The sequence below is a fragment of the Solanum lycopersicum genome, chromosome 12, assembly GCF_036512215.1.
Source record: "Solanum lycopersicum chromosome 12, SLM_r2.1".
NCBI classification, from domain to species: Eukaryota; Viridiplantae; Streptophyta; class Magnoliopsida; order Solanales; family Solanaceae; genus Solanum; species Solanum lycopersicum.
In genome coordinates this window covers 24,428,209-24,439,836 of record NC_090811.1, presented here as the reverse complement: position 1 = coordinate 24,439,836, position 11,628 = coordinate 24,428,209, and the positions used below count along the sequence as shown (strand labels likewise).

The following is an 11,628-nucleotide window of genomic DNA, read 5'->3' as shown; positions in this document are numbered from 1 at the left end:
ATATTGTTTCTGTGTGAGTGGTTTGACCATCACATGGAGGAACAAATTTTTAACCATCAACATAATATAATTGCAGTTAAGCATACCAGGAAATACAGAACCTATGATCCTTTTATTATTGCACAAAATGCTAAATAAGTGTATTACACTCCATATCCATTCTATAGACACAAAGTTGATTGGTAAATTTTTATAAAAAGTAAGTCTGTGGGAAAAAGTAAAATTGACAATTTCTTAGATATGGCATATCAAAATGATGATGCAATTGTTCATCAACAAGTTGATGTTGAATTGAAAATCTCACTACAACATCCTCAACACATATTAGAAGAAGTATCTAATGATGGAATTTTGAATATATAGGAAGAATATCAGAGAATGAGGAAAATGAATCATTTGATAACGAAGAATGGGACGACAATGAAAATGAAACAATTGAGGAGGAAAAATGTGAGAATGATAAAATTGAAATAAGCAAGAAGGAATAGTAGTAGAATGAAAGCTACTACATGTAAGTTAATTTATTCTGCTAATTTTATTTATTTTATGATTTTTATATATTTTACATGTAAATTTGCATACAAACGTCATCAAGTGGCGATGGTGATAGAAATCACGAGCATCTTGGAGTTAGACAGAATAAGGCTAAAAAGAAGAAGCCAACAAGGAGACCCGTAGATCCTCTTATGCATCAGTCACGATACTCATTTATTTGTTGCTCCGTTGATACAGCAGATCCTCGATAATGTTATCCTAATTAGAGTCAACCAGTCGGTTCTTCTTCTACTTCACAGTCCTTGACTCCACAACGCTACGAGGACCTAATGCATCTCCTCAGTTATCTGCCATGAGGACTGAAAATTATAGTAGCGAGCAGTCAGATTCTATGGCAGGTACGCCTCCATTGATTTAGAGTTTTGTGAATCCTAGTGTATCACCTTCTACTACATTTGCACCTAGTTCTACACTAGATGCTGATATGCTAACTTCTGGACAGAATGACATATTCGGTAGAGTCATGATTGAGCCGGATGGATCATCGTAAGTTTGTTTGTTAACTATTTGGTAGTTTATTTTATTCATTTCTTATACTTTAATATATTATTCATGAAGTAATATATTTGTTATGTGTTTTGCAGGTGGTATTATGCAAAGGATGTTATTCGAGATTTAAAAGATTGTGTTAGAAGACTTTATACACATGCTTATCACTCTTGGAGCGAGATTCCAAAAAGTATATGTCAAGCGATGTTTAATGAATTTAAGGTATATATTTTTTAGTTAAGTTTAATAATTTTAGTATAATTTACTATTTTTTAAATATCGATCTAATTAACATTATTCAATTTTTTTTATTATGTGTGGTTGAGAATCGAGGTACAATTTGGTCATTGCAATCATATTTGAGAGGAGGGCATCCGTGAAACTATCTAGCTAGCTAAAGTAAGTTTGCGATACTGATCAACGATCTGGTTAGATGTTGCCTCATGTATTTGGTGAGTTGCATATGTATTGTAACACAGATAAGCTTAAATCAATGTCCGAACAAGTCAAAAAGGCTAGAGGTAGTCTTAAAGGTGGCTCGTTGCTCGCTGGAGGCACAAAGACCATTGAAAAAATTACAATATAGATGGTAAGTTTTAATTCAAACTTTAAAATAAATAATTAGTTAATTGATATATATCATTATAAATTTTAGTTTTTATTAATAGGAAAAAGAATCAAGGTGCACTCCCATTGAACCGGAGGTTTTCAAAAAGACTCATGTGAAGAAGAAAGAAATGAGTCGGATCCGAATGTGTGGATCGAGAAAAGAGCCAAACAAACTTTTATAAGTTAGTCAATATGAATAATATATATTAATAATAAATATATTTATTATATGTATATATATTGATGTCCATTTTTATATTTAATATGCAGAATGAGTTTCATTAGTACATCACTGAGTTTAGATAGTTCGATCCAAATGAAACCTATATTATCAATTCAAATTTGGACAGAGAAAGTGGTAGGGGAATACACAAGGGTAGAGTTTATGCTCTCGAAACGATGTAAAAAAACTCCAGTCAAGCTTAGAAGGTATTGGATCATCACGTCAAGTCGATACACTTGACAATGTTCAGATTGCTGCTATGTCGGCTCAAATAGCACAACTTACATTAGCACTGGCAGAGTCGAAGCGGACAAAAGAATTTGAAAAATGAAGCATGAGTGCAACCGTTCAACAAATCAAAGAACAAGTGTTGAACCTCGCTCATCGTCCTACCACTTCGACTCCTGAGGACGACAATGATGACGAGGATGATTATTATTAAGCTCCCTAGTTTAGGTCTCTTTTAATTTTTGAAATTTTGAATTGTTTTATGTTTTGTATAGCTTGTTTATAATGTTGTGTGTTTAATTAGGCTGAATTGAATTGAATCGAATTGCATTTGCAAGTAGTTTCTGTTAAAAAAATAAATGATTGATAGGGTGGTTTTGTTCGTCGCTTTTTTGGGTTTTATTTTTTTAAGATAAGTCCAAAAAAGCGACGGAAAGTGTCTTTTAATCCGTCTCTTTTTTGGATTTTCCAAAAAATAATTTTCAGAAAAGCAACGGATAGGGTCCTTTAGTCCGTCGCTTTTTGGGATTTCAAAAAATAAAATTTCCAGAAAAATGACGGACTGTGTCACCTTTTTGGAATAAAAAAAATAAAAATTTAAATAAAGCGACAGAGTCTGTCTCTTTTGTTTAAAAATCCTTGAAAATAGTCAAAAAAAATGACGCAGTTTGTCGCCTTTTGAAAAGCATCGAAGCAAAAAGCGATGAACATGATTGCATCGCTTTTCCGTCGATTTTGATCGAAAATGACGCAGTGCATTGCTTTTTGCCGTTGTTTTTGGGCAATTTTTTAGTAGTGTATATTAAAGCAATACAATACTATTTCGGTATCATTATATTAACTTATCAAAAATTTTAAACCATAGTGTTATTACTCTAACTTTATATCATATACTAGATCTGGAAACATGCGTTGCACGTTTATCCCAAAATACTTCATATAAATTTTGTATTACAAAATTTATCATTGTTTCGATAGGAACTACATATATCTTCCTAATAAAAATATACTTTTAATTATAAAATTGACTATAAGTGCACAAAGTAAAAATAACTAACTATCGCACAAATTCAATATTCGAATGAGGATACTAAAATACAACATGCTAGGCTAATCTATACAAAGCAACAAACCATGATAAATTCTCAATAATAAGAACAACACAATGATAGAAAGTTGTACAATAACAATAAACAAGAAACATAAATGTTAAATTGAACAAATAAAAAGAGACGGGAGAAGATAGCATAAATATTTTCTCATGTTTTTTTTTCAATTTGTTTAAGTTTATACATTATTGTGTCAAATGTCACTATTTATAGGATATCATTGAGGAATACAAAGAGTTGTTAAAATATGATATTAATCCATTTGGATTATCGATAAGAGATAAGAGTACAAAATATAATGAATATAATTAGTGAGAGTTACATACGTTTACATATGAAGAGTTTGTGGTCATTTATGTATACTAATATAATGATTTACTATTTAATATTTAATATTATTAATTTATTAAACAATTTATAACATTTAAATGTAATGTGGAAATAAATCTGTAATCTGTGGATAAAATATGTAACTGAATTCAAACATATAAAATGTGTAATGGAAAATCATAATGACCAAGTATTAAAAAACTTATAGTAATTATGATTATAAAAAATCATCACTATTACTACGTCGAAGATATAAAGCTAGTTGATTTTTTTTTCTTACTAATAATAACTTGCAATTAAATAATGAGAACTGAATTGTAAGTCTAGCTGAAAATAGGAATATAAATTATCATAATACGAAATGTCAAAATTCATTAAATTCCAAAATAAAAATTAAATGAATAAAATAATATTTTAAATAATTTCAAGAAAACAAATTAATAGTTAAAGGGTTTTCATTGTATCCCAAAATAAGTATTAAATGGAAAAAATAATAATTTCAAAAAAATAAATTAATAATTAAAGAGTACTTTTGTAATTCAATTTTTACTAAAGTTCTTTCTCACCTTTAGTAAAAAATATAATATAACATGAGATAATTATAAATTGAAATTTACATTGATATCCTTACTTGATGAGCTATAAATATGAAATACTTGCTAACATTTTTAGAATTGGAAGACGAAAAACGACGATTAAGTGGCTTGTTGGGTGGTTAGATTTTGCAACGACTAGGAAACACCAAAGTTGCTATATTGCTACTCAAATCCACATATCCATGAATTTACAACAGAAAAATAATTTACTAAGTAACTTCAAAATGGTCAGACTAGTTATACTTTCCTTTCTTTTGCATACATATAAAAGAAAATATGTGTAGCAGAAGTGAGGCCCCAATGAAGAATTCATTGACAAGGGGTTTTATCGTGTATGAACCGTTTTGTTTTGTTCCTCAATATGATCTCATACTGACGGGAAATACTTGTTGAGATTGAACGGAAGAGAGTAGAATTCCTCACTTCTTGTGTCACTCTTGAAGGACCGGAACTTGTTCCACCACGGCTTGCCTCTGTCTTTCTTTGTCGAACTCTCCTTTTTGTGCATTGTATTGTCCAGGAAATAAGCCAATATGCCAGCAACAAAAGCTTCTGATGAGAAGGGCACGTTCACCATGTCGTTGAACTGAAGAATAACAACAAAGCACAAGTAACTCTTTTCAGCCACCTCTCAAAAATGAAAATGTTAGACATGTATTAAGCTAGTGTTAATTATTGCTATACCCATCGTCCATGTGTGTGAACAGGTCCGTAACCAGCAATCACAGTGTATTCATTGAAGTACTGCGGTACTGATAAACCCAAAAAGATTGAAAAACCTAATATAAACTTGTTACGGAAACTATTAAGATTGCAGAACTGAAGAAAGCTTAAGCCTCCAACCCCTACAAACAAAGAGAACAAGTAATCACTAACTCCTCATAACGTGAACCACATATTGGTAATGATCATCACACAGGGCTTCCCTTGTATATTTACGTACCTACATAAGCAAAGAATAGGCAATAGAGAGCGCCTACAATGGGTGCTGGAATCGAAGCAAAGACGGCACCAAATTTTCCTGAAAAGAAACAAAGTGCATTTAGATAAATAACATGCAAAAGAGGAGCTGGGGAGGGATAAAATATCAGCGAAAATCAAGAAAATTTACTCAACAAAATACTTGGACAGGAAAATTACCAAGAATTGAAAAGAAAATCATAAACCCTGCTGATATCTGAACAACTCTTCGGCTGCCAACACGTGTTAGTGCTAAAAGACCAGCATTTTCACTGCATGTGTATGAAGAGAGTTAATTCGTCTTAGATAACTAATTTCTACCATCCTATTGTGCTGAAGAAGATTTCGCCTGTACTTACACAGATACAGAAGATCCATTCCCGGTGCCGAACAAACCCGACAGTAAAATGCCAATTCCCTGACATAACAAGAATTTGGAAAGTAAATACAGCAAAAAGGTTCGTCATATGATGATAATAATGGAGCATGTTGGTAACAGACCGGAATGAGGAAGTGCAAGAACAATCATTCTTCTCGTGAATCAAACTGAGAATTCCAAATTAATTGTCTTTCCATATATGCCCATATACACCCCACCCCCACCCACCTCCCCTAAATAAATAAAAACAGAGGCATGTATGTGACAGACTTGGGGTACTAGCTGAAGAACTTTTGGGGTATGAGCTGAAGAAATCTTCTGGTGGAAAAGGCTAATCTGGGAAGACTGAAAACAATGTCATGACTCTCCATATAAACCTTTCAAACCACCCTATGTATTTGATTCTGCGTTCAAATTCAATAAAATAACAAAAAAGTTTGCGTTTTCCCTTTCAAGTCATTGTATTAGAAAGTTGGGCTAGGGAGGGGAGTTTACAGGGGGGCAGCATCTGTTTACCTGCCAACCTACGCCACGGCTGAGTATGGATGGTGGCATGGGAGTGGCACTTGCATATCTTGCAACTGCAATAAAAGCACCAGTAGACTGAAACAGGAGAAAGCACAAGCAAGAAAGAGATTAGATTTGGCCAACATACCCACTAACAAGGGAAATTGTCGATGAAATTAACAAAACAATGAAGAAGTTAAAGAAGGAAAGAACAGAGTATGAGATAATAAGAAAGAGAGAGAGAGAGAGAGAGAGAGAGAGCTGCATGTTAACAAGTAACATATGTAAGCTGAACCAACAACCTGAGTAGTCATTATATTCATCGCACCCTAATGCAAGCAGAAGTACTACGTACCGAAGGCAAAAGAAGTATCAAAAGAGAAATGCAGACCTAAAGTATTTGTAAGCATGCCAGACTATATAGACGAGAGGTAAGCTCGAGCAGAAAGCACCCTTCTCATCCACCCTTGAGTTTGGGGGATTTGAGTCAACAAGGTAGCAAAGTTGGAAAGTACCAGTATTTATAATTGAGGAGAGAGAAGGTGGCAAGAAAAATAGGTTACAGCAACAAAAGAAATGCTAGTATCAGATAGTAATATTCACTATGTATCAAAGTTCTAATGGGTGATAAACCTCTACAAGAGCAACAAATGTAGCCATCATCATAGCAAATGCTTCACCAGCATCAAATGAAGGTGCTCCCCATTGAAAAGGATATGGAACTCTAATCCTGCAGATAATCCGGCAAATTATGTAACTATTACAACGATTTAATAAAGTATCATGTATTAGATCAATGAGTTAGTACATAGAAACATAAAAAGAAAGAAAGGAAGACCAAAAAAGAAAAAGAAAAAACCATTAAAAAAATGAAATAATTAAAGATGATTGGAATTAGTTAAAAAATAAAACAAGAGAAAAAAGGAAGGGGAGAATATCGTAGTACTTCTGTCCCAATTCTAAACAATTTGATACAAGTCCATCTCGATACAAGTTTCATAACTTTCAAGACACCACATTCATTATGAACTTTGAAAGTGTATTTTCTCTAATAAACTACCTTTTCATACTTTAATATTTTATGTTTCTCTAATAAACTACCTTTTCAACCATTACTTTAACATTTTCTTCCACTATGTATTACTAATAAAATATATAAGTCAAACTAACATCTACAACTTCTTGAGTGATCAAATATTGTTATATAAAATGTAACGGGGCAGTATTCCTTGTTTAGATAACATCATGAAGAAAGCAACTCCAATGTGAAAGGATTTTTTCTTAAAAAAAAGGGAGGGTTTCAGCAGGAAGAACAAGCTAATCTTCTTTTCATTCTTGGGTTTTCTGTTAAACTGAAAACAATTTTCATTGTCTTCAGTTTTTGTCAGTTACGACTTTGGTTTTAGCGAAACAAAATCTGTTCTCCTTTCAACATGTTGCTGTTATTTGTTTGTTTTTTTGTTCTTTCTAGAGAAGTATTTCGGAAATTGCATCCAAATCAACAGTCACTCAGTTATGTTGGAAGTAAAAGCATCATGTTGATAGACTGATGGAGAAATCTAGTAGGAAGCTAAGCGAATACAGGCACTTAAACAAACCTACTAAGCAAAGTGGAAAGCTTTGGTTTTGACAATTGCATTATGTTCCATGATGATCCGTCATTAGAGTTGGCTACATGAACTCTTTGCACAGTTACGCTTTCTAAGCTGAATATTAACCAACCAGAACTCCACTAATTTATCCAAGCTTGGGACTGATTATGCTTCACCAAGATGGAGTTTGGTCCAATAGATAGAAGTAAATACAATAGCTTTTACCATTTCCAAAGTGTAGGCAACTTCAGAAAGAAACAACGTTGCAGTCTTTAACAAGAAAATCAGACTAATGATTTCAGATACCTATCGGTCTATTTTAACTTGTACCTTTTTCACCACAGTATAATGTAGGTTAATTACTGTGTGCGAAAATTAATGGCAATTAATGTGGACAAGCTTTCCTCATTATGCCTAGAGGTTATGAAAGAAAAAGCCACAAGAATATCTCCTGGAAAATGATAAAAGAAGATTATATACCAGGGAGCAGCACCAATAAGTCCAGCCCGATCAGTTCTGCAGCTTATCTGGGTCCTTTGTGGCTTCCCATTATAAGCCCCAGCCACAGTAAGAATGTATGCATAAATCCATACGATTGCCACAGTGAAAAGAACAGCAAAGCGATCAAAGATATGCTTCCCTGGGCGTATCAGATGGGCCAAATACTGCAATCACCACCAAGTTAACTTTGTTTGTTTCATGTCTAATGATGCTTTCCAACATAAATAATTTTCAGAAGGAAATTTTGATTTCCCAAATAGCATCCCACCTGAGAGAAGATAACCAAGAGGACCAACTGTGGCAACCCAACTTCAACACATTTGGCAACCTAAACAGATAAGATGTTTTTATTTTTAACTATAACAGCAAACTGGGGAACAAGTCCATGAACACCCACACAGAAAAAATGTAATGTACTATAGGATTGATACTTCAGAATCAGTGCAACGAGGTTGTATACTTACCCCAGGAAAACCAAACTCATAAAGCCCAAAGCCAACAAGAGACACCAAGGGAACAGCTGAAAGTGGGGTCAGAAACCTATGAATCCACAGAACATAAAATGTTAACAAGATCTAGTTTCCACAGTATCTATATGAAGCCTTTGCCATGAACATGCAAGACAAGAATAATCTTTTGAAGTTTTTCTTGATACACTAGTATAGAGGAAAACTATGCAAAGTGCAGAAAATTATATCACTTCACAAAAATGATGGATGAAGGAGAAGGTACTACATGAGAATTATGAACGGGGTGTGCATACAGAAGCACAACTTGAAGCATGAATTATGCTATAGGTAATGAACAGTTCACGGCAAGCATAAGCATTGTGACATTGACAAACCTTACAACGTTGCGCCAGAGACCAGTGAAACCCAGGACAATCTGAAGTGTTGAAGCAACAATAAGTGCACCTTGGGTGGCTCTCATTATCTTCTTGAATCTCTGATGATCATAGGAGACGTTTACAATCAATAAGGACCGAATATCTCTAAGATGCAAAAGATGAGTGTCATAATGTTTTACACTGTGTCTCCACATATCTTCCCTTCCATTAAAGAATTAAACGGAATATAGACCAATACGAATTTTAAAAAGAAAATAATAAGCAGCTTGTTTAAAATTGCTAAAATACAAGCAACATAATAATTTAAAACTAGTTGTTATTTGTTTTTTGACATTTAAATGCTGAGATTCATTGCGTATGAAGAGACCAACCGAGACAGGGTCTGGGTCTTCCCATCGACCAGAAAGAATTATTGAAATTGTAGGTGCAACAAAGGTATAGGACCCGCCAATCACAGCAGGCAGCCTAGTCCCAAAGGAAGTCTGCAACAAGGTGTTCAACCCAGAAACAAATAGCACTGTCTGAATAACTTTTGCTTTTTCCTCCTGCAAAAAGTCACATAAGATTCCATTAAAGAAGGACAACACTATTCGAGGTCAAAAATCAACCATGGACTGTGTAGTTAAACAGCTTATTGTATTAAGAGGCCTCACATTTCCACCTCCCATTTGGGGAACCAAAGCACTAGGAATGATAACTGTTGTACCAAGCATAACAAGATAATGTTGAAATCCAAGAAGGATAGCCTCAGCTGCATTCCAACAATTAAACAAAATCAGCATGATACAACATCCAGATCATGGTAAAACTGCTAAAAACATACTCCTCTGTTTAAAAAAGAATGACTTATTTTCTTTTTTGGCAACACTTTAACTTTAACTTTTCACTTGACATATTTAAGATCTCAAAATTAAAGAAAATTTTGGTACATTTGACATAATTTTAATTTAGAACCAAAAGATTAAATAGTTTTCTTTCTTTTCTTAAACTTCGTTCGAAGTTAAACTAGATCATTATTTTTGAAACGGAGAAAATATATAGTAAGATGTTCGTATAGAGAAGTTTCCAGTTATGTCTTTCGACTCTTTGTTCAAGAGCAATAGGAGGAAGCATATTAATTACTTTATGACAACCACCAATATATTAGTTTCACAAAATGAGCCTTCTGGCCATGAAACTCTTGAATAAGTTGAGTGAAACTTTCATCTAACCTGATATGGGCATGGTAAGTGAAATTTATTTAAATGTAAGAATGAAAAAAACTTAAAAACAGATTCCAGTTATTACAGGGGAGACCAACATTATATACACGAAAAATACATCCAGAAGCGGAGCTAGGTGAGGTGCATGCGTTCAGACAAACAAGTAGCTTTATTCGTAGACCTTATATTTATACTATAAAATTAATCAAAAAAAATAAAAAATAAAAAAAATATATATATATATATATTAATTTATTAATCCCTAATAAAATTGATTGACAATTATTAAAAAAAATTAAAACCTCAAACTCTAATCTTGCTTTCGCGTCTGATTATGCAACTATCTTTCATATAGACAAGAAGGGAGAATAAAAAAATTCATCATCTCAATTTGCTAACAAAAACATAATTAGTTGGCAATTTATTGCAAAATGAAATTGAGACGAGTTTAGGATAAATATACGAATGAATGAACTCATCAAACAGAAATTAGTTAGGTTAAATAAAGAGTTAGGCAAAGAAAGTTACGCACGCCATGGGGGAGGACTAGTAATACAATAGGAAACATTAGGAAGCTGATCTTTTGTTGGATGTGGCGCTGGGTCATCTGACTTTGCTGCTGGAGCTGCTCCTCCACCTGCCATTTTTTTTCTTCACAAACTCACCCCCAACTCAACAACAGTATACACAAAATTTACCACTTTCCACTCAAAACTCTTTTCTCTATTCAGGAAACCAATTTTGTACCAGAGATTCCAACAACAAACCACTACTACACTTTATAACAATTGTTAAAATAAACAAAATCAAACTCTAACAACTAGTGCTTGCCAGTCTAAACTTTATACTCCAAACTAAAATATCACTTTATTTTATATTCGCCTCCGTTTCAAAACGAGTGATTCAATTTCTTTTTATTATTTCTAAATATGTTAATTTTATTTTTTTAACACTTTAATTTTAAAATTTTTTATTTAATAAATTTAAAATTATTAAATTAAAAAATATTTTAATACATAATTTTAATTTAAAATTATAAAAACAATTTATTTTTTTTAAACTCCAAACTAAGTCCATCTATTTTAAACCGAGGGAGTATATTTTGACTATAAAATATCCTTTTTCTAGTAAAAAATGTTTTCTAATAATACAAAATATATTGATGTATTTTTACATTTTTCTCGGATAAAGTAATATAACCACTGTCTTATTAAAAAAAAAATGACAGTTTTTTCTCTTCAGACTTTTTATATTAGGTATGAATTTTTTTAAAAACAAACATTGTATCTCACACTTTTTTATTACATATCTATTTACATTTATTTTCTACATCAATAACAATGGAATTATTTTATCAATTTTTAAAATTATATGATAAACAAAATTAAATCTAATTATATTTTAATATGTTATATTACTTATTGTAACTTTTAGTTGGGACTAGTCTAGAATTTTGAAAGGAAACAAAAGAATAAATATTTAACTTAAAATAAAAATGTTT

At 32.5% G+C, this 11,628-nt stretch overlaps 1 protein-coding gene and 1 pseudogene across 2 annotated transcripts; one reads left to right on the top strand and one right to left on the bottom strand.

The window, feature by feature from the left end:
- Positions 1 to 847: 847 nt before the first annotated feature.
- On the top strand, positions 848 to 2,416 carry LOC138340268 (uncharacterized; annotated as a pseudogene).
- Positions 2,417 to 4,279: 1,863 nt separating this feature from the next.
- LOC101258041 (nucleobase-ascorbate transporter 6) lies at positions 4,280 to 11,027 on the bottom strand. 2 transcript variants are annotated; one of them, XM_004252142.5, is made up of 14 exons: positions 10,660 to 11,027; positions 9,579 to 9,676; positions 9,297 to 9,470; positions 8,923 to 9,023; positions 8,543 to 8,618; positions 8,347 to 8,406; positions 8,058 to 8,242; positions 6,619 to 6,715; positions 5,995 to 6,081; positions 5,459 to 5,517; positions 5,280 to 5,371; positions 5,083 to 5,160; positions 4,824 to 4,984; positions 4,280 to 4,725 (listed from the first exon to the last, which is right to left on the bottom strand). In XM_004252142.5, exons 1-14 carry the CDS (start codon positions 10,769 to 10,771, stop codon positions 4,507 to 4,509), a joined length of 1,599 nt encoding a protein of 532 aa, XP_004252190.1. In that variant the 5' UTR covers positions 10,772 to 11,027; the 3' UTR covers positions 4,280 to 4,506. The 2 variants fall into 2 exon arrangements, with proteins under 2 accessions (XP_004252190.1, XP_019067164.1); XM_019211619.3 differs by lacking the exon at positions 10,660 to 11,027 and adding an exon at positions 10,430 to 10,598.
- Positions 11,028 to 11,628: the final 601 nt, after the last annotated feature.

What these genes read in the sequence shown, in the direction of transcription:
- LOC101258041 (XM_004252142.5), bottom strand. Translation starts at nt 10,771, where the DNA reads ATGGCAGGTGGAGGAGCAGCTCCAGCAGCAAAGTCAGATGACCCAGCG. An exon ending in TACTAGTCCTCCCCCATGGC is followed by an intron (nt 9,677 to 10,659) that starts GTGCGTAACTTT and finishes GTTGGAATGCAG; the next exon opens with CTGAGGCTATCCTTCTTGGA. An exon ending in TTCACACACATGGACGATGG is followed by an intron (nt 4,726 to 4,823) that starts GTATAGCAATAA and finishes GTTATTCTTCAG; the next exon opens with TTCAACGACATGGTGAACGT.